This window comes from Tupaia chinensis, unplaced genomic scaffold, assembly GCF_000334495.1.
Source record: "Tupaia chinensis unplaced genomic scaffold, TupChi_1.0 Scaffold146961_1, whole genome shotgun sequence".
In the NCBI taxonomy this organism is placed as follows: domain Eukaryota; kingdom Metazoa; phylum Chordata; class Mammalia; order Scandentia; family Tupaiidae; genus Tupaia; species Tupaia belangeri.
Window position 1 is genome coordinate 959,264 of NW_006206814.1, and position 26,048 is coordinate 985,311.

General features: G+C 49.7%; 1 protein-coding gene and 1 long non-coding RNA gene across 2 annotated transcripts in view; both read left to right on the forward strand.

The window, feature by feature from the left end:
- Positions 1 to 16,429, forward strand: part of SRPRB (SRP receptor subunit beta) — a gene marked incomplete in the record, with an annotated part of 16,754 nt that extends 325 nt beyond the window's left edge. The window contains 6 exon segments of the mRNA XM_014584465.2: positions 296 to 390; positions 1,707 to 1,784; positions 3,616 to 3,698; positions 9,801 to 9,937; positions 11,796 to 11,850; positions 15,132 to 16,429. Coding sequence (XP_014439951.1) covers positions 296 to 390; positions 1,707 to 1,784; positions 3,616 to 3,698; positions 9,801 to 9,937; positions 11,796 to 11,850; positions 15,132 to 15,345 — 662 coding nt within the window.
- Positions 7,484 to 8,831, forward strand: LOC114006311 (uncharacterized). Its single transcript, XR_003548047.1, has 2 exons — positions 7,484 to 8,660; positions 8,730 to 8,831. It is a non-coding gene; the product is annotated as an uncharacterized LOC114006311 (long non-coding RNA).
- Positions 16,430 to 26,048: the final 9,619 nt, after the last annotated feature.

The following is a 26,048-nucleotide window of genomic DNA, read 5'->3' on the forward strand; positions in this document are numbered from 1 at the left end:
CAGCGTCCGCAGCGCTGCGTTACAGGGGACCCCGGGCGCCGCGGGGACACCGTGGGGCTCGGCGTCTGCGCTGGCGGGCCGGGCGGGGGCCGGGGCCGAGGACGCGGGCGCCGAGCAGTGACCACTCACTGTCCCTGATGACAGCGTAGTAACCGCCGTGGTCCTCGCGGTAAGTGAAGCCGGGCGACGCTGTGCGCGGCCGCAGGCGTCTGGCCGTTACCCGCCCACAGTGCGCAGCCGCCGCGGGGCTCTGCGGGCAGGGGCCGCCGTCGTGACTGTCCCTCTCTGTTCGCAGTGCTATGGCAGCTCATTCGGAGCAGGAGGAGCAGTCAGAGGGCTGTTCTCCTGGTCGGCCTCTGTGACTCTGGGAAAACGTTGCTGTTTGTCCGGGTAAATTACAGCTGTTAACCTTAAAATGTTGTGGCATCTTAGTATTCCTGTGATCTTACAGTTTGTTTGTTTGTATGTATGTATGTATGTATGTATTTATTTATTTATTTACAAAAGCTGCTGATGCCAGCGAATTTGGGAGTTAATTCTTGGAAGGACCAAAAGGCCTTTGGAAATTCCGTAAACTAGAATCTTGTGATTATTTGTACTTAAACGTGTGTGTGTGTGCTTGCCAGATGCACACATTTAGTCCTCATCGTATTTATTGATCTGGTTTCATTCGGTGGCTGAGGATGCCTGAACACCTGGAGATGCAGAAGCCACTACCCTATGTAGGGTTCCTATTTCACAGGAACAAGTACTTCTGGGCGCTTGGCAGAGACTTTTTAGGTTTCTGCCATAGGGCGTGTGTGCGTGCAAGAGAGAGAGAGGGAAAGTGAGACATCACGCCCCACACACACTGCGACCCCTTCTCCATTCTCAGGATTTGGGGCTCCCTCGCACCCACACCCTGTGTGATTTTTCAGGCTGGGTCTGGAGTTGGAGTCATGGTTGGCCACCACTCCCACCTGTTGGCCCTGTCCAAGATATTTTTTTAAAGTGTGCTCCTTCTTTGACAGATTGGGCTAGTTAGGCTTTTTTTCACTAATATTTTTATATACTACAGTACTTAGTATTATATTGTATTATATAATTGAGTGTGTGTTTTAGTATGGAGAATAAGAGAAGTTTTCTGTTTTCCTTTATATTTTTGAGAGGTTTTTTTTTTTTTGGTTTAGGTTGCGTGTGCTCACTAAAGAGTGAGAGAAAGAAAGACAGTGAAAGAGAAAGTGAAAAACCACCCCTAGGGTGGGTGGCCAGCCTGCAATCCCTTCTCTGTTCTCCTGGGATCTTGGGCACGTGTGCACGTGTGCCAGGTGTGAGTTTCAAGCCACCAGGTGCAGGACTTAAACCCTGGATGGCCGTGTTAGAGTCCAGTGACATAGCCACTATGCCATCTGCTGGCCCCATTTTTGAGAGTGTTATTTCTCTTCATTAAAGGAGTATTATATTTTTGTGATCTTTAACAGTGTTTACAGAAGGTTCATAAATTTGGCTACTAACCTTAGTTTGAAAACATTTTTTTGTCCCATTGAGGAGAATGAAGTTTACAGAAAATTAGACGTTCGCACAGGTTAAAAAAAAATCATTATGGTCCCTTTCAGCTATTGTAAACAGCATTCACTCATTTGACTTTACACCTCTTAGACCATGCTTACTGCCTGTCTGTCTTTTAGATACACGTTTACTCCAGTTTTTCCATTTCATTTTCACAGTTGCTAACCGGCCTGTACAGAGACACCCAGACTTCTATTACTGACAGCTCCGCCACATACAAAGTGAACAGTAACAGGGTAAGGTACTCCTGGGGTGTCGGGGTCTGACCACCTTATTTATTGTGGTATGTCAGGAAAGGACGTCTTGAATAAATTAGTCTGCTGCTATAGCTAGCATTTGTAGCTTTTTTTTCCCTTTAAGATTGTTGCCATAGGTCATCTGCCCTTGCTGGAGAGAGACAGGGAAAGTAAGAAATCATCCCCGAGTGGGGACGGCCATGCCGCAATCCCTTTTCCTCCTCTCGCCTCTCAGGATTTTGGACACACACATACATGTGCCCTGTGTGATTCTGACAATCTGTGTGGCAGAGTTAATCAGGACAACCTCTGCTTTGTTGCACTTTATGCATAATAATGTTACATCACATTTCATTCTTATTTTTTGTTTCTGTGTCTTCTTTCCAGTTTTACTGTGAGTTCTTAAGAGTTGGTATTAAGCTTTTTTCCTTTTCTCTATTTTGAATAGATAATACATATTCATGGAATAAAAATTCAAATAGTTAAAAAATAATAACAAACAAATTTATAAGGGGTAAATAAAATCAAATAAATACTTTTTTTTTTTTGATATTTGCTGTGACAGAGAGAGAAAGAGAGAAGTGAGAAATCACCTCCCAGGGAGGGTTGCCACACCACAGTCCCTTCTCCTCCATTCTCCTCTCAAGATTTTGGGCATTGGGGCCGGCAGGTGGCATGGCTGTTAAGGGTGCTGGACTCTCACATGGCTGACCATGGTTTGAGTCCCGGACCTGGTGTCTTGCTTTCTTACTTTTTCTCTCTCTTTTGCTCTGTCTCTCTCTAGTCAAATTAAAATAAATAAAGTTAAATAAAATAATTCTTTAAGAAAAAAGATTTGGGATATGCACACATACATGTCCAGTATGAGTTCCAAGCCGCTGGGGCTGGGACTCGAACTGTGGTCAGTCACGTGAGAGTACAGTGATGTAACCGCTGTCATCTCCTGGTCCCAATAAATAATTTTTTAAAAAAATGCACAGGCCTTGTACAAGTTCATAATGAATCCAGCTGGAATCGCGTCAAGTCCGTGACGCTGACTTCCTCCTGCCCAGCTGTGGCCGTGGTTACGCTTGGCTGTGGGCAGGGTAGAGCGTGAGAGGAAGGACTGACGTCTGACCCACGTGGAGAGCCACTCCTGCGTGTCCTCTCACTGAGCACAGCTCTGTCTGCATATTCGGGAGCGTGTAGGAGGAGGGCCTGGAAGGGCGAATCGGACAGACGTGGGGGCTCATTTGGGGCTCGAGAATTGACACAGAATATTGCCAGAGTTGGAGCGAGTCAGTGGGCCGTCTGGTAGACATACCTAAAAATCAGATTAATGATGCTTTGTTGCAAAGTTTGGGAGTCCCAGGAATAGTAATGTGCTCAGTGGTAAATTGTAGGTTCTTATATTCACATCATTCGTTTCTGAATTCTTGTTACTATTTTACACGTTTTCGCTTTTATTTATACTAATGTATCTTCCAAGCCACAGACCACTTTCTCTGACTTAGCCCTGGTAAGACTGGGTTTCTCGTGTCCCCTCAGAACATTTGTCATAGTTGTACTTTGACATGTATCTGTGGTTTCACTTTGCACTCCTCTTTCACATTGTAAGTTACGTTAGATCAGGAGCTGTGTCTTTGCTCACCGCTATAGCTCCAGCACTTGGACCGATGTGTAAGTAGAAGACACCTGTGAACATCGTTTAGTTTGTCCATGAATCACAGTGAGCTGAGTGTTTAAGTTATTAGTCAGGCATAGGTCTGGTACCTGAAATCTGATACTGAAGGTTTCTATTGTGAACAGTGGGACTGAAACATTGATTTAGTGTTATTGCTGTCATCCTCAGGGCAGTAGCCTGACCTTGATTGACCTTCCTGGCCACGAGAGTTTGAGGCTTCAGTTTTTAGAACGGTTTAAGGCTTCAGCCAGGTGAGTAGAAAGGACGGGAAATGGGCCTGTCTGAAATCCAGACTGAGGCCGCTCGTGTTTGCTCTGGTGAGATTTGGGAGGATCAGGGTGACCTGTGGTAGAAAGAGCATGGACCTTGGAGTCAGCCAGCTCTGGGTCACAAGCCTGCCTTCACTAGGATTGGTGGCTTAAATGAAACGGCACGTAAAAAGTGTTTCTCAGTGTTCAACAAGTGTTAACTCTTTGTTAAATTTTGCATTTACTTTGAAGGACCAATAAAATCTGAAAAAGAAATTTTAAAGCTAAGGGTAATGAAGTTATTAAAACCTAGCATTATATAAGTCTATTAAGCTACGGGGGCTGGCAGGTGGCATGCTGGTTAGGGGCACTGGACTCCCACATGGCTGACTGCTGTTTGAGTCCCAGACCTGGTGGCTCGTTTTCTCGCTTTCCCTTTCTTGTTCTCTCTGTCTCTGGTCAAATTTTTTTAAAAAAAATAATGATAACAAATGTTAATAAGTAATTCTTAGAAAAAAATATTTAAAAAGAAGTCTATTAAATTACCTAAAGTTGGGACCAGCAGTTGGCATAATGGCTATGTCGCTGGACTCCCATGTAGTTGACCGTGGTTCGAGTCCCAGACCTGGTGGCTTAAACTCACGCCGGGCGCGTGTGCATGTGCCCAAGATCCCGAGAGGAGAATGGAGAAGGGATTGCGGTGTGGCCATCCCCCCTGAGGGTTGATTTCTCACTTTCTGTCTGCCTGTCTTTCTGACCAGCACACATGCCCTATAGCAAAAACCTCGCCAAAAAAACAAATTACCTGAAGTCGATGCCTCAAGAAACAGAGAACAGTATTTTCGCATTTTTTAGTATCTGCCTGAGTATTGCTGACTCAGGTCCTTCCCTAGAATTCTTGTGCTGCAGTTCCAGACACTTGCTCCTTGTGTGTCCCTAACATTGACGAGCACTGAAGAGGAGAAAGTGGTATGCCACACGTTTTACTGTCTCTGAATGTAGAAGGTAGCTGGTAGTTGTTGGCATAGTATAAAACTGGCAGGATTTCCCCTTTCTTAGTAGGACCCAAAGTAATAGTGCCTTTAAGCTATGGCATCTAAGGTTTGCTGAAACGAGGTAGCTGCTGCTTTTTCACTGAAGCTGTCGACTTAGATTTGGTTATTGCTCTGCTGTCCACAAGGTGGTGGTAATGAGCAGTTTGTTGCAGGGAATGTGGTACTCACTCCTCAGACGGTTGAGACAAATCCACAAGTGGTAATTTTGCTATAACTGAGTGTTAATTTCCAGTTTTTTAAAAAGAATTATTTATTTTATTTATCATTTTTGTTATTTTCAGTTTGACCAGAGTGAGGCACACAGAGAAAAAGAGAAAGCAGGAAAACAAGCTGCCAGTCTGGGACTCGAACTGTAGTCAGCCATGTGAGAGTCCAGCACCTCACCACCATTCCACCTGCCAGGCCCAAATTTCCAGTTTTAAAAAATGTTTTCAGGCCAGCCCCATAGCCTAGTGGTTAAGTGAACCAGATCCTGCATGGGCAACTGTGGTTTGAACCACCGGTCCTGGTGGCCTGAAAACCGCCAGGTGCATGTGCATGAATACGCAGAGTCCCAGCAGGGTGGAGGAAGGGAGGAGAAAGGACTGGAGTGACCACAACTTTGGAGATGTGTTTTCTCCCTTTCTCTCTATCTGTCTCTCTGGTGTGTGCGCACACACTCTGGCATTTAAATTTATTTTTCGTTTTCGGGACCAGCAGATGGTGTAGTGGTTATGTAGTCTACCACTGTTTGAGTCTTGGACCTGGTGCCTTAAAAATCACACCGGCTTGTGTGAACGCATGCCCAAGATCCTGAGAGGGGAATGGAGGAGAAGGGATTGCGGTGTGGCTATCCCCCTGGGGATGATTTCTCACTTACTTGTGAGTGCATGCACCCTATAGCAAAAATCTCTCCAAAATTTTTTTTTCTCTGTGTTGTCATTTCTAAATATTTTACAGTTTGCAATGTAATGACTTTGTGATCCAAGTATTTTGAGTAAATTTAATGTTTAAATTATGAAGATAAAACTGAGTTATGGGGCTAACTCTGGTACAACGGTAGTTCACGTCTCAAGAGAGGCCAGGTCCCACCTGGTGACTGCAGTTCAAATCCCTGGTCCGGATGGTCTGAAACGTGCTGGGCAGACACACAGGTGGCCAAGATCCAGGGAGGGCTGGCGGGCGGGCTGTGGAGTGGCCAGGCTGGGAGTGCTCATCTCTTGCACTCTCTCTTTCACTTTGTCGTAAAGAAAGAAAAACAATTTAAACTGAGTTCAAATAAATTATAATTACAATAAATGCACATCGAAAAGACATTTCCTAAATTGGTTTATCACTTAGTTTCCTTAATCCTTCCTCCTCCCTGCTAGTCTAAAATATGCTTCTATTCTTTTCATGGTTCCCTTCCCTTTTTAAATCCTTGTCAGTTTGAAATCAATGTCACTTTATTTTTCTGAACCACCAAACACTTTAACCTTGAACTTCCTCACATTCTCCTTTTATCTGTGCTTTTTTTTTTTTTTTGAGAGGTTTTTGCTATAGGGCGTGTGCGCTTGCCAGACAGACAGAGAGAGAGACAGAGAGACAGAAAGCAGGAAATCACCCCCCAGGGGGGATAGCCACGCCACAATCCCTTCTCCTCTCAGGATCTTGGGCACGCACGCACACTCGCCTGGCGTGAGTTTTAAGCCACTGGGTCCGGGATGTGAACCGCGGTCAACTACGTGGGAGTCTAGCGACATAGCCATTATGCTAACTGCTGGTCCCTATCTGTTTTCCTTTCTAACACTCCAAGTTAGTCATTTTCTCCTGCGTTCAGTGACTCCCTAAGAGTTAGCAGAATGCTTATGATTTCCTTGCTGCTTGCCTTTTTCTCTTTCCTTACAGATTCCGTTTTTCTTTTACTGAGTACATTTTTTAGAAATGTTTTCAGAAAGAGCGAATGAATCATGAAATTTCTCATTCTTTGTTCATTTGAGACAGATTTTCTTTGGCCCTCATTTTCCTTTCTCACTCAGTGCATAAGAGAGGGAGAGTTGGGGGGACACCCTCCACAGGGCTCGGTCACCGCAGTCCTTTTCCTCCATCTTGCCCGCCAGGACCCTGGGCAGATGCTACCTGCGCCTGGTGTGTTTACAGGCCACACCAGGCCAGGGACTTGAACTATGCTTGGCATTTAGCTTCCAGCTTGCAGCCTGGTATGCTGCCAGCTGCACCACAGAGGCTGGGTCAGGTCCTCGATTGTCGTGAGTATTTGAGCTACGCATACGCCCGGGGTGGCAGTGGTCTCCTTCACCACATGGAAGGCCTCACTCCTGGGGCACACGCCTGCAGCTACAGAGGAGAAGGCCGTCGTCAGTCTGTCATTTCACTATAGGACATCTGTGTTTCAGTCTATCCAGGGTAGGTTTTCTTCTACTCAGGGCCGGGTTTAAATTTACCACGCTTGGAACTCAAGTGTGTTTTTCTAGACCAAAGATTCATCTCTTTCTGTAGTTCTGAAAGATTCTGCCTTTTTTTCTCTAGGGAGTGCTGTTTCCCAATCCACGTCCTGGAACTCTTACCGACAGTGAGCCTGACTATCTCTGCCCCCGCCCCCGCCACCTCCATCATAGCTTCCGATTCTCTCTATCTACCGTGTGTTTTTTTTTTTTTTTAATTTTATATATACATATTCTTATTTTATTTTGACACAGAGAGAGAGAGAGAGAAAAGAGAGAGAAAGTGAGAAAGCAAGCCACCAGGTCCAGGACTTGAACCATGGTCAGCCATATGGGAACATCCAGCGCCTTAACCACCACACCACCTGCTGATCCCTCTACCGTTTTACATGAGTCCCTCAGACTTGTTCTAGTCCACTACATTCCTCTCAGTGGAGTAATCTCTTACTTTTCCAGTGAGTTATTCATTTCAATTAGCATATTCTTCATAAATACTTATAATCAGCCTGTTTGTTTTTATATGGTCTTTTTTTTTTACATTATGGTTTCTAATATTTATTCTCTTACATTTTTTCAGTGGTAGCTCTGGTGGTAGGACCCCACTGTGCTATATTGGAGCGTATGGGAAGGCCTTGGGGTCAGATCCCAGGTCAGCCTGAATGTGCTGGGCAACATGTGATAATGGCAGGATCACGGCATGGTGGGACTGCGAGGGTGTCCCCACCCACCTCCTTACACAAAATCAGTACCCTTTTTATAAAAATTGTGTATGGTCTCTTAAATAATTTTAACCATTTACAGATTGCTCTGTTATTTCCCATCTCGGTGTGCTGATAATTCTCCCTTTGGAGTGCTGGTCGTTCTCCCTGGTAACTGTCTATTTTCCTCTGCGCTTCATCATTTTTGATCCGGAATCCCCCTCCAGTTGGGCTGTGTTGTTGATGCTGGGGCTGGTGTACCTTCAGTTAGAGAGTGTTGTTGATGCTGGGGCTGGTGTACCTTCAGTTAGTGTTGTTGATGCTGAGGTTGGTGTACCTTTGGTTAGAGAGTGTTGTTGATGCTGAGGTTGGTGTACCTTCAGCTAGAGAGTGTTGTTGATGCTGGGGCTGGTGTACCTTCAGCTAGAGAGTGTTGTTGATGCTGGGGCTGGTGTACCTTCAGCTAGAGAGAGTTGTTGATGCTGGGGTTGGTGTACCTTCAGTTAGAGAGTGTTGATGCTGGAGTTGGTGTGCCTTCAGTTAGAGAGTGTTGTTGATGCTGAGGTTGGTGTGCCTTCGGTTAGAGAGTGTTGTTGATGCTAAGGTTGGTGTACCTTCAGTTAGAGAGTGTTGTTGATGCTGAGGTTGGTGTGCCTTCGGTTAGAGAGTGTTGTTGATGCTAAGGTTGGTGTACCTTCAGAGTTAGAGAGTTGTTGATGCTGAGGTTGGTGTGCCTTCAGCTAGAGAGGGTTGTTGATGCTGGACTGGTGTACCTTCAGGTTAGAGAGTGTTGTTGATGCTGGGGCTGGTGTACCTTCAGGCTAGAGAGGGTTGTTGATGCTGGGGCTGGGGTACCCTTAGGTTGATGCTGGGGCTGGTGTACCTTCAGGTTAGAGAGGGTTGTTGATGCTGGGGCTGGTGTACCTTCAGTTAGAGAGCCTCGCTCCAGGAGGGGCCACAGGAGTATGCCCACTTTATGTGAGTCTTTCTGCTTGAGGGTCTCAGACGTGGAAAGAGACTAAATTCATACCCCGGGTCTCTGTGAGGCACTGGAGTCCTGGTCTTTCTTTTGGAGTTTCCAACCCCTGGGCTCCATTAGACTGCTTTTCAGTCCTGGGCTTTGTGCAGGGGGTTCGCTTCTGGCTCCCCAGTAGCAGGCTGGCCATGGCATGTCTCCTGTCTCCACCTGGGCATTCAAGCCCTTGCCCTGAGGCCTGTTGTCTAGTGTCCCTGGGCTTCTGTGCGTGAGTTTGCCGTTTTCCTTTCTGGCATATGAGGGTTCTTGCTGTGCCTTAGGTCAGGCCCCACCTGGTCACACTGCTTCTAGTCCGGTTGCCCTCAGAAAGCTCTGTCTTCCATGTAGGCACCAGTGTTCTTCATATGCAGGGAAGTATATTCACTTACAGGTCAGCGTACGATGCCTTCACAACCCTACCTGGTGCCCCACTTCCCCATCTTGCTGTACACCAGCTTGCCTCCCCATCTCCGTGGTGTGTTTCAGCCCATCTGTGCAGTGAACACACTGTTTTCCAGAGACTGTTGTCTGGGTAGAATTCAGCTCCACCGCTAGATTCTCCTGTAAGTCTTCCTGGAGCTGGCCTCATTTCAGTGGTCTTCCTCTGCGTTCCTGCTACACTGCAAACATAGCTCTGCCCTGGCCTTCAGCATAGGGTTCACTACGAGGAGATTTCTTGGTCTTTGAGAGCAACATGATCTCTCACTGTCGTTTCCTCTTCAGTTGTTGGTGCACGGCAGCACCCTGTAGTTCTGCTGGGCGAGGGTTTGTGCTGTGATCCCATGTACACCGACTTCCTCGTGTGTCTGCTGCATGATATGCACAGGATCGAATTAGAAGAAATTCACCATGCGGCTTCCAGCTAACGGTGCACTGCTGCGTGCTCATACGTGAGTTTCTCTTTTTTTCTTCTCCAGGGCTGTTGTGTTTGTTGTGGACAGTGCATCCTTCCAGCGAGAGGTGAAGGATGTGGCTGAGTTTCTCTATCAAGTCCTGGTTGACAGCATGGGTCTGAAGAACGCACCGTCACTCGTCATAGCCTGCAATAAGCAAGGTGCCGTCACGTTTTCTGGAATCATTATGGGGATTTTCCTAGGATTGCTACTGGAAATTAACTCATTTATCTCTAGTGCCATTGGTATAATTGCTGTCACAAACTCTAAATGGAAGGGTTTCAAGTCTTGCATTTTATTCCTGCTTCTACCTTCTCAGCAGTCTTCTTAGAGGGTTGGCAGGAATGGCAGCAGAGGGACTGCTACCAATTTTTCCTGGATACAATGTGTTTTTGTTTTTTTAAAGATTATAAATTATTTTACCTTACCATGTTAAAGTCATCATTGACAATACCATGTACACAGTTTTGGAGGGACAGGTTAGAGTTATTTTTTAGAATTTGCTGTAGGGTGCACTTTCTGGCTGGGAGAAAGAGAGAGAGAGAGAAAGTGAGAAAGCACTCCCTGGGGGCTGGCCACACCACAGGCCCTTCTCCATTCTTCTCAGGATTGTGGGCATGCATGCACACGCACCCAATGTGTTTTTCAAGCTGCTGGGTCTGGGACTTGAACCACACAGTCAGCCATGTGGGATCCAGCTGCCTTAACCACCACACCACTGGCTGGCTGAGTCTCTCCTTTCAAATAACTTTACCATCCGGCAAATTTTATCATGAAGATTTTGAAGCAGTTGTTTTCCTTTAAACTGATATCCATTAAAAATTTTCTATTCGTACCCAAGAAAATTGGGCTTCAGTTTCATTACCTATGAGATAGACTAGTTGATCTCTTCCTGTATGGTATGTTTTAGGTTTAAAGTTCTGATTCTGGGGACCAGCAGGTGGCATGGTGGTTGCAGCTTTGGACACTCAAACATGGCTGACCAAGGTTCAAGTCCCAGACCTGGTGGCATGCTTTCTCACTTTCCCTCCCTGTCTGTCTGTCTCTCTCTTTCTCTCTCTGTCTCTCTCTCTCTCTGTGTCTGTCTCTAGTCAAATTAAAATAAATGAATGAGTAAATTAAAAAAAAAAGATTCCCATTTTCTGAAGAGCCTAACATTTCTCAGAAGTGATCAGATTATAATCCTAGTAATGCCTAATTAGGAATATAGTTACTGGCATCCAAGCCTACATGGAAGACAAAAAATCTTTGTGAGCAGTCAAACCAGAGGCAGCGTGACCAAGCAGGGCCTGACCTGAGGCACAGCAGTAAGAATCTTCATGTGCCGGAAATAAAAGCAGTGAAGCTGAAGTCTGACCTCTTAGTTGCTCTTGCTCAGAATGAGGAGCGAGGTCAGCGTTTGTTTGGCATGAGCTCTGTCTCTCACCCGAGGGTGCTGGGTGCTTTACCACGTCGTCTTCGTGTCTGCAGGGGAAACGTGCCGTTTACCGTGAAAGGACAGGAAGGGTGTCATCTGTGGGGATGAAGGTTCTTGTTACAGCCATAGTACTGGTAGGTTTTCTTTTTGGTAAACTGACTGGACTTATATGTGTATTGGGTTGAAAGGTCTATAAATATGGAAAACTTCAGTCAAAAAGCTAAAGTCAGGGGCCAGCACGTGGCATGCTGGACTCCCACATGGCTGACCGCGGTTTGAGTCCTGGACCTAGTGACTGGCTTTCTTGCTTTTTCTCTCTCTTTGGTGAGTGCATGTGCCCTACAGCAAAATTAAAAATAATAATATGATGATGATGGATAAAATGAAATAATTCTTTTTTAAAGGAAGCTAAAGTCAGTTTTAGGATCATTGACATAATATATTTGTATTAGGAAACTCATGTGCATGTATAAAGCTTACTTTGATAGAGAAGGAAATAGTGATAAAAGTGAGGGGGGAGAACTAGGAATTTTTTATCTGTGCGAGAAATCTTGGATAAAGACCTATTCTGGTTTAAAATGCAAACATGTTTTTCTTTTCAGATATTGCAATGGCAAAATCAGCGAAGTTAATTCAGCAACAGCTTGAGAAAGAACTGTAAGTGAACGAGGCGCTCGGCTAACCACGTTCTCAGCACTTGGACGAGCATGTGCTCGTATTCTTGGTTACGCACAGTGAACACAGCCACAGCCTGGAGCTCGGTGTGAAGTGTGCTCGTTGAGTAACGCACAGAGAGTCAGCGGGTGGTCAGTAACGCACAGAGTCAGCGGGTGGTCAGTAACGCACACAGAGTCAGCGGGTGGTCAGTAACGCACAGAGAGCAGGTTGTAAGCACTGACGAGATGTTTATAGATATTTAAAATTTCATGGAAAGATTTCTTGAAATTAATTTTACAACTGTTACTAATGCATTTGTAGTCAAAACGAGAGGCTTTAGAGACTAAGAAATCCTGCGCAAGTCGGAAAGTGTTAGTCAGTGAATGGAGGTGCTTGTCCACCACACAGGCAGGCGTATAACAGTGCTCAAAGACACGTAAACAGCAGTGAAAAATGAGAGTAGTTGAGCCTGTGAGTCAGTGAAAGGAAAACTAGAAAATTTCAGAGCTGTTCAAAGTTACCGTTGATAGAGTAAAGAATACTTGGGAAGAATATAAAAATCTGTGCTACTCTTTGTAGCTTCTTAAATTGTTTTTAAGCTACTTGGCACAGTAGTATTTATCACATTTGTGGTATTTAAAAATTTGTAAACTTAGCTGTAAGCTCGTGAATTTTAAGGCGTCCGGCGTTTCTTTGTGTGTCAGTTTATGGCAGCTCGCTTTGAGAAATGATCAACATTAGAGTAAAGCGAGTTATTCTTGCTTACTGCTTTTGTGGAAGGACTCTTATTTAAGGGTCCGATGGGGGAAATCATAAATTTAACTCTTAGAACACTTTCCCCCGTGACTTACGTACTCCTTTATTCATTTACCAAGCACTAGCCGAGCATGCCCTGCACTCAGGAGGATGTGGTGGATGGAGTTCCTGTTCTCAGGACTCGGAGTCTCGTAGAATTTAGTCAACCTCAGGAGTTGGCAAAGTCCTGCCCAGGGCCTGCAAGCCAAGAGTAGTTTGACATTTTTAAAGGGCAAGTTTAAAAAAAAAAAAAAGAAGCAGAAAAGAAAAATATGCAACAAAAACCAGATGAGGCCCACAGAGCCCAAAATGTTTAACTTCTGGGTTTTGCAAAACAGTTTTTTCATCTCTGATCTATGCCGTTTTCCATAGTTCCTGTCCCTTCTGAAATGTCATGTTTATCACTCCCTCTGCCCACACTCTTTTATTTATTTATTTATTTTTAAATTTACTAGAGGGTATGTGTGCTTGCTGGAGACAGAGAGAGATAGACAGAAGGAAATGAGAAGTCACCCCCCAGGGGGATGGTCATGCCTTAATCCCTTCTTCTTTGGGGATTTTGAGCACTTACACGTGACTGCCATATTTTTCAAACAAGCTGGGTCCAGGACTCAAACCACACACTTGGCTGTATGGGATGTAGCCGTCTTAACCACCACGTCCCCAGCTGGCCCTCTCCCCATACACTTGATATTTGCTCTCTGGAGGTTGTGTGTACTGCTGAGCATCAGGCGAAGGACCATGGAACAACTAGATGACCTGTTTTTTCTAAAAATTGTGTGGGCAGTCGGGCATTGTTGGGAGAACAAAAGCTAGCATAGTATTTGTCAGTCTGGTTTTTTAAAACAGTATTGTCTTAAGTCTTCCCATCTTCCCATGTTTTCCTTAAGCCCATTCGCTTTCCACTCCAAGGACTGAGAGGTGAAGCAATGTAAAAGGAGCTGCTCACTTCCCAGCAGTGCCGTAAAGTGCCGCCAGGTCGTGCAGGTCAGCATCAGGAAAGTCAGGAGCACGCCTCATTTTAGCTTGGTCCTGAATTGTGAGAATTAGACCTTATCAATTTGGAAGCATTTCGTACACTTCAAATAATAAGGTGTACTGTGTTTATGCAGCCTTGTGGCAAAAGCTGAAGAGATGTAGTATTTTCCATTCCCTTTTAAAATTTTTATTGTAAGACATAATCTTATAATATAGATGTGTTTATATGACGATATATATTAAGTTTAAAGAATATTATAATGGATACCCAGGTACTTCTAAGCATGTTTAGAAGACGTCTGTATTCTTCCCTAAAGTTGTTTTTCCCCCAAAGAGATGAGATCCTGAGTTTTGTGTTACTCGTTTTTTAATATATCTTTATTTTTTTTGAGAGGTTTTTGCTGTAGGGCGCGTGTACTCGCCAGAAAGACAGAGACAGACAGAAAGTGAGAAATCACCCTCTGGGGGGATGGCCACACTGCAATCCCTTCTCTCGGGATCTTGGGCATGCACGCACATGTGCCCGGCATGAGTTTGAGCCACCAGTTCCGGGACTCCCAACTGCAGTTGACTACATGGGAGTCCAGCGATGTAGCCATTACGCCAACCGCTGGTCCCAGTTTTTTAATATATCTTACTGTGCGTGTTTTTAAAAAAGAGACTGCTTAGTTTGGCCTGTGTATTCTTCACCAGTTATTAGCAGGCTTACCCGAATTAAGAAATGCTTTCCCCTGTAAGACTGCACGTTCTCTGCGTTTGGATGGTAAAAGGTGGAGCAGGTCAGCAAGAGAACGTGGCGTGGCGGCAAGGGACGTGGTTGGGAAAGCATCCTGGGCAGAGGCTGGAGAGTAGGAATGTGCTCAAATTAGAGAGGAGTCTCGGGTCAGTGGGTATTTAAACTCTAAGTAGACTCGGCATAAATATCCTTCCTGGCCTGCCGATGGCGTGGTAGTCTAGGCACCTGGATCCCACATGGCCAACGTGTGGTTACAGTCCAGGACCCGGCAGCCTGGGAGATGCTGGGTGTGTGTGTACACCCAAAATTCCAAAAGGAGGGAGAGACGTAGAACTGACTACAGTGACCACCCTGTGGGGTGCTTCTCACCGCAAGCACACATGCCCGCTAGTGAACTAAAACGAAGTGAAGACGTACCCCGTCTGCCTAGGCCTCACTTAGAGACTCAAGGTGTGGTAACAGGTACAGCATGGACTTGACGTATTTTTAAATGGCAGTATTCTGGCAGTCCTCTAAGAAGGGGCCCCGAGTGTGACCTGGGTCTACTGCTGACCTGCTGCCAGCCTGTGTGTAGGCCGTGCCCTAGGCTGCACCCGCCCCCGCCCCGCCACCTGTCTGTGTAAGACGGGACCTAGATATGCAGAGGATGACTCAGCATTCCTGATGGCATAATTGATGGTTTCTTGATCAGAACTTTACACGAGTGTGAACATTGAGGAACGAACCTCGTCGCTGTATAAAACGTGCTCTGCCTTGTTTCCTTGTGCTCTAGCAACACCTTACGAGTCACCCGTTCTGCTGCTCCCAGCACACTGGACAGTTCCAGCACCGCCCCGATGCAGCTGGGAAAGAAAGGCAAAGAATTCGAATTCTCACAGCTGCCGCTCAGAGTGGAGTTCCTGGAGTGCAGTGCCAAAGGTGGCCGGGGGGACGCAGGCTCCGCCGACATCCAGGACCTGGAGAGATGGCTGGCTAAGATCGCCTGAGGACGGCTCCAGAGCCCGGAGTGCATGCGCGTGTGCGTGCACCTGTGTGTAACTGACAGTTCGGGGAAAGAGGCTGTGGTAGTCTGGAGCTCATAAAGAAAGGGAGGGTACAAAGCGTGGTTTAGAAATATTTCCTCATTCTAGAAACAAATCACTGTTGAAACCAGCTTGGGTTTTATTTTTGTTCTTAATTTTCCCCGTATGGCTCCCTTTCAGATGAGTTCCTCTTGACTCTAGACTCATACCTTCCCCTTTGTAAGTGTGTGAGACCCTCCCAGTGAACGCCTGCCGTAGGGCCACGGTCTCCGACACCGAGTGGACTCCAGGGAGACGTGGTGTTACGAGATATGGCTTTCACCTGGAAAGGCTTTACCTTTTGCTTCTGTGCTTTGGCCCTTTTTTTCTTGGAAACAAATCTGCCTATTTATGAAACCAGTTGATTCCTAGCCCTGTGTGACTTCTCAGGTTTGTAGGTACAGTACCGTGTCGCTTCCCCACAGGTGGCGGCAGGTCCAAGCCGCAAGGTGGAGCTCACACCCTACGTGGTTACTCACACTCAGCCTCGGCACCTACGATTCGGAAGCCTGCCGTGAACTCGTGGAGTGGTTCCCAAGGGAACTGGGAATGGAACTATGAATGTCAAATCCCCAAATGCCGAGGGTCCTAGAGTGTGCAAGTGTCACTGTGGAGCGTGTGCAGTTTTGACATTGTCCCGCCTCTCCAGGTGTCCCAGGGCTCCTGGGCTACCTCCGTGTGCTGCTCTATCAGTCCCCGTTCTGTCCCCTAACTAGAATGTTGTGTAACAAATACAAACAAAGTCCCCTAGATTTATTTCTGTTAAAAAGAATGTTGCATTTTCAGTGAGGTTCTTTGCTGCCCTAAACACAGCTTTTTTGTTGCTTTAATAAAGGATTAATGCATTTCTTGGTGAAGCAAACAACTGGCTCAAAGCAATTAAGTTGTGTGGTGAGTACAGACGGGGAGGCACGTTAGGGTTCACACAGAAGAATGCACGGATGCATGGTATTTTATTGATGGCAAGATAGTCGAGTTATTTGACAGTATTAAATATTTCTTACTTCAACACATTGCAGTACTTTTTAATTTGCAAAACTGTTACCGTAATGCAAGTTCCAATTGAGACCAGGAAAAACAAGAATATTCATTGGCTGGCTTACTCCAGGTGTTCCTGCGCCTCCAGATGGTAGTGTACATAGAAACAGAGTCTGCGATCCCTACCTCACGCACTCAGGGACAAGCCCAGCTGAACGTTACAAGAAGACAAGGGTGGCTGTGGGTAAGTGGCCTTGCAGGATCGCGGGGAGAGTCAGGATAAAAGCCTGGGGCTGGTGATGTCCGTGTGCGTGTGGTTCCTGAGGACCTTGCAGCCCAAGCCTCTGCCTGCTGTCTGACATCCCATCCTGTGGGTCACTCAGATACACCTCATCTCAGACCACCACCGTTCCTGGCAGAAGTACCCCAGGTCCCCACCCCTGAAACAGCCTTGTTGGTGTATGAAACAAATACAGCATGCAAGGGCTGGCTCGGTGGTGCATCAGTGCAGTGCTGCTCTAGAAGATGGGCCCACGGGGCGCTGGCTCAAGTCTCTGGCCTGGTTGGCCTGAAACATGCTGGGCACATGTGCAAGTGCCCGAGATCTGACAGACTGGAGGAAGGGAATTGTAGTGCGATCGATTCCGGAGGGTGCTTCTCTCTCTCGCACACACATACACGTGCTCTGTCATGAATAAAGAAGGTGGAGATGACAGAATTTGTCAGGGTTCTTGTTTAAAAGCCACGTTGATCAAGTGTTCACTGTCTTGGACCTGACTCACCCTTTTTTTCTTAGCCAAGTAACAGGGAAGTAGGTGAGCACGATGACCCCAAATCAGAGGGGCCTGGTCAAATTTTTAAAAAATAACGAAATAACTTTTTTTTTTAAAGGCAGTGGCTTGAAGTTTTATTAAGAGGGCCAGCCTGTGGTGTGGTTAAGGCAGCAGGGTCTCATGGCCGTGGGAGAACGTGCCGACTGCGCATGCACAGAGGCCCGGCAGAGGTGGGGGCTGTGGACCCCCTCCGGAGAGTGTTTCGTCGTGTCTCCCTCTCCCTGTGCACCCGTGTGATCTCTGTTGTTTTTTTGGTAAGGGCATTTGTTCTCATCTTTTTTTTTGTCTCATACGGCGTTTTGCTTTATGGGAGGAAGCAGCACACCAAACAAGCGAGTGAAGGGGGAACGAGGTTGATTTTAAGGCCTAAAGATGGTCTGAACAGGTAACGTCGTACCTAGACTGATTCTCGGGTGCTGGTGGGCATCACAGCTGGCAGCGACACTCATTTCCAAGCTGATCTGAGGATCCCCGAGACTTCCTATTGCATGGCAGGTTTGCACGGGATGCATCCTTCAGCCTTGTTATGTCACATGCGGCTCCTGGGGACACCCTTGGGGGTGATCATCCGGCTGTGCCCTTAGTATGTTGTTTTGACTTCTTTGGTTTTTTTAGAGGTTTTTGCTATAGGGCGTGTGTGAACGCCGGAAAGACAGAGACAGAGAGATATAGTAAGAAATCATCCCCTAAAGGGGATGGCCATGCCACAATCTCTTTTCCATTCTCGGGATCTTGGGCACGCATGCACATGTGCCCGTTGTGAGTTTACGCCACTGGGTCCGGGACTCGAACCACTGTTGGCAACATGGGAGTTCAGCGACATAGCCATTATGCCAAGCGCTGGTCCCATTATGTTGTTTCGTCTTAAATGAGCAAGAAAGGTGCATCCGACAGTCTCAGCGAGCCACAGCCCCCACAGCCCATCAGCCAGCCAGGTTCGTGGACGTACGTACGTTGACGGGATCGAGACCCAGGCCCTCCCCCTGGCTCCAGCATTGCACAGCAGTGTCACTGCCTGTGCCACAGGGCTGGACCAGGTACGTTTGAAGTGTTTGGGGTCACGGGTTCTGTTAGGCCCAATGGGGTGAAGTAGCAGAGTTCGTTCTGAGAATCCTCGTTCTGCTTCCTGCTGGGCTACCGTCGTCGTCTTTGTGCATTTGGGCCAGGATGTGGTCACGGCATCTAGTCCATGGGAGCTGGGGAGGGTATTGATGGGAGTGCAAATGTGCTTCCTGCTCAGCTGGCCCTGAAGCCGTTCAGCTACATCGGCCCATTTCTCCATGAGAGGGCAGGCGAGTATGGCGAGTGGAAAGACGGATGTCAGGTCATGGGGACAGGCAGACCACGCGCAGCCAGGTGTCACGGACTGGGTAGCGCTTGAAACGCCTCGGGACTTGGCACTGTTGGGCCACCTTGTGTGTATGGGCGCTGAGACCTGTACCAGGATAGCGGCCACCTGAGGTCAGGGGCCTGCGCCTGCTAAGGAAAGGCAGAGGCTGAGGGATGCCACTGGAGGGCAGCTGTGAGGAGTAAGCCCCGGCACTCCACTAAGTGTGTGCACTTCTGTGGTGGACACTTCGGTGGATACAGAGCACACCTGCACACCGAGGGGGTCCAGGTGGATACGGAGCACACCTGCACACCCAGGGCATCCGGGTGGATACGGAGCACACCTGCACACCGAGGGGGTCCCGATGGATACGGAGCACGCCTGCACACCGAGGGGGTCCGGGTGGATACAGAGCACACCTGCACACCAAGGGGGGTTCAGGCACTGGCCATACTCCTCTATTCCAGCTCTCGAAGGAGGCTCAAGGATCTTGGAAGCTTGTCTTGCTAGCAGGTGCCTAGCCATCTGCTGGGGCAGGGTTGGGGGGGCAGGGTTGAGGGAGGCAGGGTCCTAGCTCCTGATCAGCAACAGCTGCTGTTAGTGAGGAGTCCCTGGGGTCCGCCACTTCTCATGGCCTCCAAATGTCTCCTGGGGTGCCAGTGTCCCCCTGTGATCTTCCCGTAGAGGCACCTGGCTCTGCTCTGTTACCTTGACATCCCTGCACCCAGAATACTACGCTGTTGCTTTTCCTTTTACGTCTTGAGTTCAGCAGAGTTCACGCTTCAGCTGGTTCCCGTCCGTTCTCACCTGAAGGCCATTAGCAGCGATTAAGATGCATCCCTCTTCTGTCTCAGCTCTCCACACATGTAAAGAAAAGTAGTGGGGGGAGAGGATGGAGTAACAGGAGGTGTGGTGGTTAATGTGCTGGACTCCCACATGGCTGAGCAAAGATCCAGTCCCAGACCTGGTGACTAAAATCACACTGGCTGTGTGCACATGCGTGTCCAGAATCTCAGGAAGAGAATGGAAGAGAAAGGATGGCCACCCCGTCGGGTTACGATTTCTTTTTCCCTCTCACTGGCTTTCTCTGGCGAGCACATGCTTCCTAGAGCAAAAGCTTTAAAAAATAAAACAGCCAGCAGATGGTGTAGTGGTTATGTTGCTGGACTCCCACGTGGGCAAAAGCAGTTCAAGTCCTGGACCTAGTGGCTTGAAACTCACACCGGTGTGTGCGCGTGGGTGCCTAAGATCCTGGGAAGAGAAGGGATTGCGGCACGGCCATCCTCGGGGGCATGGGGGAGGGAGGTGATTTCTCCCTGTGTCTCTCTCCCTGGTGAGTACAAACGCCCTAAGTAACAAACAAACAAACAAGCAAAAATTAAAAACCCCACCTCTCTAAAAGTAACAGAAGGGATCACACTTTCTTCTGTGCAGGATGGTAATCCCACTTCCAGCTGGACTGCACAGCCCTAATTAAACTCATGCCCTCATTCGCTCGGTGCATGCCCAGTGCTGCGCCAGGCCCCGGGGTACTCCAGCGCCTCCTGCCTCTGCAGGCAAGCAGTGCGCCTGTTCAGTGGGGCTCCCAGCACAGGCTCCGTTGTGGCTGTGCTGGGCTCTGGGCGCTGCATAAGTGCAGTCAACCGCCCCAGTGGCGCCCTTGACACCACCCTTGTCCTGCCGTGCCAGCCAGACGGTCCCAACACCCCGACAGGGCTGCCACTTGTCTCCCCGTGGCCCTGTGCCAAGTGTCGTGTGAGGCCCCTGGTCACGTCCTGTTCACTTCGTTATCGTTCCAAGGATAGAAATCACCATCAGCTGGAATGCACGTTGCCTTTGTTTTTGTTTTGTTGTTTCGCACTGTCCCCTCTGCTGTCGCAGGGAGGAGGAAAACCGCCCTGGGCAGCGTCCCTGAACACCCCTCTGTGCACCTTAGGCATCTGTCACCCTCACACCTGGGGAGTTCTGACAGCTTCCTTCGTCTGGCAAAGGCAGGGGCTGCTGGAGAGCAGCGGGTGCGAAGCCCTGCCCAGTGAGCACTCGGCTCCTTTGCACTGGAAAGCCTTGGCCTGAGGCCATGCCAGGGGACGCCTGCGTGTCTCCAGCCTTACTCTGGCCTCGGTCTGGCCCATCCAAGCATCTAGCCACTCAGCCCTCTGCCACGACACGCCTGCGCTGCGCCAGAACAAGTAAGGCCGAGTGGGCAGGGACACCCACTTCCTCTGCCCTCTAATCAGAGAAGACTTCCTTAGGATGGCAGGCTGGAGGGCATTTAGAACCTTTCAGACCTTTAAAGGCGAGAGTAACTCGTGAGGGTGGGCTTGAGCAAGAGCGAAATTCCCGGCACCCTCAGGCCAGGGCAATCCTGCACCCATCTGTTTCTCGGGCCTCCTTGGCTTGGTCCCAAACCACCCTGGCTTTCAGGGGATCTGTGTGGAGACGACTCAGACCTGAGAGGCCTCTGAGGGATGCTCCCTAGTGGGTCAGGATTGGGGTGGTATATGGCAGCTCGGTGTCACCTCAGGGTGATTACGGTTTGCCTTAGATTCAGGTCTTTACAGGACCAGCGGTTGGCATAGTGGTTGTGTCACAGGACTCCCACGTAGTTGACCGTGGTTCGAGTCCCGGTTCCAGTGGCTTAAAACTCACGCCAGGCATGTGTGCGTGCGTGCCCAAAATCCCAAGAGGAGAAGGGATTGTGGCATGGCCACACCCCCTGGGGGTGATTCCCCACTTACTGTCTCTCTGTCCCTCTCTGTCTCTCGGGCAAGCACATGTGCCTTATCATAAAAATCTCTAAAAATAAAGAAAGGATTAAGGTCCTAAAGTTGCTTTCAGGATAACACCAAAGGGCAAAATCCAGCCCCTGCACCACCCTTCAACCCAGTGACGGCGAGCAGAGGGGTATGAAGTACAGTATCACATCCCCGCGTCTCGTCTGCCTGGAGACTGCCTCTGCACCCGCCTCAGGACGAGGGGAGATCCTGAGGACATGCGGGCTTGCTCTCACGGTGTGTCTTCCCATCCCTGTCAGAGTCGGAGCAGAGCCCAGCTGAGCACGAGGGAGAGGCAAAGGGCCTTAGGTGCGAGCGTGCCATCCGGACACTAAGAGATCTGTCCTCGAACCCCCGCCCGGAGCACGCCATTGAGGAATCACACAAGAAGCGTGGCGTTGAGAATTAGGACAGTTTATTGTTTGACCAACATGCTGAGTCTTTTCCACATTTTACACAATTCAATGTAAAGTCAATATGGCCGCTATGCCCTCTGAGCCCGTGAGAGAAGTGCCACCCTCTGTGCCCCTCATGGCCGATCACTTCACAGGGACAGTGAGGGGAGGGGAGGGGAGGGGTCTGTGCACACCAGGAGCTGCAGGCTGGCCTCTGCTGTGAGGCTTCTCACCTCCTGAGGGAGCCATCCAACCCCCTGCTGCAAGGTCTTCCTGATCAACCAGACCTTGCAGGGCGTGTCAAGCAGGCAGGGGCTGGAGTCCGGCCAGGACCCCGAGAACACCTCAATAGTTCAGCTCAAACAAAAATTCAGAGGGTCGCCTGCTCTGTGTGGTGGCCCAAGACAAGCAGGTTGGGAACTGGCCCTTCTTTGCAGCCGAGGAACTGAGAATGCGCTCAGTCTCTCCCAGCCCACTCGGCAGCTGGGAGGAAGCCCGGGCCCTGACCTGGAGGCGGCCTGAGGCACACACTCACACATAGCAGTCCCGCACGTGTGTGTGCCGTCACGCCTGGACACACGCAGGCCAGCAATGGACGAAGAATGGTTCTGGTCACTCCTGGCTTGCTGGGTGACCGAACGCCAGTCGCCCTTCTCTTAGTTTGTGCCATGAGGCCGGGCGGGCCGTGAGAGCGCAGCCTCTGACAGCTGTAGGGGGCACTGCCTCGCCTCCCTGGGCAGATGATTGGGAAACTGGCGCTCGGCCCGCAGGGTGGGCGCAGACACCTCCTGCTCAGCCATGCCTCACGGGGCCCCACCTGCCTCGGTCCTCGGCCACCTGCTCTCACGGCCTGACGTCAACTGCCCCCATCCGTGAAGGGCTGGGCTTGCTCTACAGGCAGGATGGATCGGCAGTGCCAGGCCTGTCGTCACACCAGGACCTGGGCAGGCCCAGCAGTGGCGAGCCCCGGGAGGACGGAGACCCTGCCCCGGCTGAGCTGTTTCTGGGTACCACCGGTCAGCCCTGTTTCTGCTGCCTGAAGCTCTTGCGCTAATCTGGCCACTGTTGTCCAGACCTGGGGACGTTAGTGTGTAAGGGTGACAACTGGGGGAGTGGCGAGGGGTAACAGGGACCTCTGCCCAGGGGGACTGCCCTCTGCCCAGGGGGACTGCCCTCGGGCTGCGCAGCAGCGGCCACCACGCCTTCAGCAGGGCGGGCAGGTGCGCTTGTAAATGCCCTTCGCGCTGTCCACCTCGCTCCCTTTCCCGCTACCCGCACGGCGGGGCTTTCCTACAGCTTCTCTCTGAGCTCCCCCACGAAGGGGACGGAACGAACAGGCTCCTGCTCAGCCTCTAAGCCAGGTGTCGCCCTTGGGGAGAGGGGCTGGGTTCCTAAATTGAGATCGTGTCCTGGAAGGCAGCCCTCTCCCCCGACACGCACGCCCCCCGCTAGCCCGCGTGGACTCGGCAAAGCTGCAGTGCCGGGGCGGCTGGGGCCCCGCCACAGCCTCTCCTGGGCCTTGACTCCGAGTCAGAGCCTGCCTGCAGGAGGACAGAGACGGTGCTGCTCGGACAGCAGTCACGGAGGCCACATGCCTCTGGGAAAGGCGCCCGGCTGCTGTGTCAGACCCCGGGAAGGGAGGGGTGGGAGCCAGGCCTAAAGGAAAGAGGGCCGAGAAATGGCGTGGCCCACTGAGATGGGAGGACGACAGGACACAGGCTGCCTGCCCTCGGCGGCCACGGGGTGGGGACAGCCTAGACTCGAGAGAGGGTGCTGGGTGCATATTAGGAAAGGCAGCACCACAAAGGCCACATCAAGCCGAGTGACACCTACCGTGTCCCTGCCAGGACGGAGCAGCAGCCCGCAGTGCCAGGCTGTGTATGCACTGGAGGAGACTGAGCGTCTGCCTCGTTCACACGGCCATCCCGAAAAATTAACCCTTAGAGGCAAAAAAGTCAAAATCCACCATCTAGTCATTCACTGAGACCAGAGTCAGACCCCTGCACATGGGGCTGTCCCAGAGGCCACTGCGGTGCCCCTCACGGCCAGAGGTGTAGAGTGGACGCCCTGAATTCTCACGAGGTAAGGAGGCGCTCTCCCAACAAGCACCACTTGGGGGCGTGCCTGCGGTGGGGGGACACCGGCCACAGGCATGCACACCCGTGCATATAAGTACATAGAGAGATGGTGACGCTATCCCCATGGGCTGTTTTTGCCTGTAGTTTTACACATCTATGCATTATTTTATTGATGGCAAGACAATCACAAGTTATTTGACAATATTAAGTATTTCTTATTTCAACACGTTGCAGTACTTTTGAATTTCCAAAACTGTTATCACAATGCAAGTTCCAACTTGAGAGCAAGAAAAACGAGAGTATACACTGAGCACATGTATCTCCGTGTGAGGGTGTGTGAGTGAAGGTGTATGCACAAGTCTATCTCTATATATAATTATGTACACACATATAAAAACGAAACACAAGACATCTGATTTACGTTCATACATTGGTCCTTGCCTTCCGGAAGAGGTGCTCCGTGGGGTCCCGCTTCCTTTCTCCTTCACCCGAAGATGAAGTCCTCTCTGTGGACCAGCTCCAACACCCAGGCTCCTGGCTGAAGGCGGACGGCGGCCCGGGCACATTGAGCAGTCCTGCCGGGTCCTCCTGCTCTCGCTGGCTGCCACCTTGGACTCGTTTCCGAGAAGTTCCAAAACGGACTCCAACAGCCTTGGTGGAGCCCTGCCTGTGGGAACCATCGGCCTACCACACCCCAGACGACCGCTCAGTTCATCTCAGACATGCCCAGACGCAGCTTGAGGAAGAGCCAATGCCAGCGGGGAGGGCAGGGCTTGCAGCTTGGCCAGAGTCGCGGCCCACGGCCTGGCTTTGTGCAGGCTCAGGGCAGCGAGTCTGGGTCTACCTGGACTGCTGGCCAACTGGGTTACACTGCCCTGTGGGAAGGGAGCATGCTCTTCCAAGATCTTTCAGGTCCCTCAGGGATGAGTCAGAAATGACAAGGACAGCTCTCTGGGGTAGGTCCCGATGCCCTGGGCAGCCTCCTAGAGACCCCATGTTAACTCCTCTCAGGTGACTGCAGTGCGGCCACAATACCCACAAAAGTATATGCACAAAGATCCCAACTACACCGTGCCAGTGGAGTGGAAACACGCCAGGAGTAAGCTTTTCCCAAACAGCACCGGCCCCGTAAGCCACAGAGGACCCAAGAACACGCATCTTTAAAGGCAGTCATCCTGCAGATAACCCTGCATTCCCCGGTCACAGACGGGCTGATTCCATGGGAAACACCCCAGCAAGAGGACTCAGGGTGGCACCCAGCCCGGCCTCACTCACTGGGTCTCTTAGACTCAACCCAGCTAGGTGCTACGGGAGCTGACGGCTGGAGGGTTGATAAAAACATTTTCAGAACTAAGCGAGAAGCCCCAGTCTGTAAACCACACCCGTCACCACAGCCCACAGCTGCCAAGCACCCATCCTTCGATGACCTCTCGTTCTGCCAGTCACGGGGTGGGCATGGGGAAAGCAAGGCTGACTCAACCGACCAAGGTTTTCAGGGAAGAGAAAGAGAAGCAGAAATGACTCCCCAGGGCCTGCTGCGAGCTCCCTGTGGTCCACGAGGCCTGCACCTCAACTCCGGGCCGTGGCTGACCCCACTCTGGCCATGGAAGGACAGAATTAGAGCTGCCTCTTCAGAGACTGTTTTGTTCAACCAATGTCAGATTCAACCACATTGGTAGGGCCTGGATGGTGAGGCCTGGTTGGTCTGGGCCACATGGCCCGGAATTAGAGCCTAATTCAGTTGGTCGGTCAACTGTTTTAATTTACTGGGCTCGGGGGAAGGAAGGCAGAGGTGATGACAGGTCAGAGAGATTAGGAAGGAGGGGGGTGTGGAAAAGGTTCTCTATAAGTTTACAAATATACAAAAACAAAAAGCACATCTTTCAAATAAAAATGACTACATTTTTATCTGGCAAAAAGTTGTATACACATGATTTAAAGTTTTTTTTTAAATTTTAACAGTTTTTGGCAATCTTAATAAAGTACAATATATTACAACCAAACCAAAAAATAGTTGTTTAAGTAACAGCTGTTAAGAGTGACGTGATCCCGGATGCCCAGCCACCCTCCCCACCCCACCCTACTCCTAGAGACAAAGAGAAAAGAAAAGTCCTCGCATCCTGATAAACTCGTTTCCCACCCGAGGAAGCCAGCCAATAGGAAGCAACACAGCAAGCGTGTGTCTGTCTAGGAAGCCCGGGCGGCCCGGCTTGCTCGCACTAGCAGGAGCAGCCACCCTC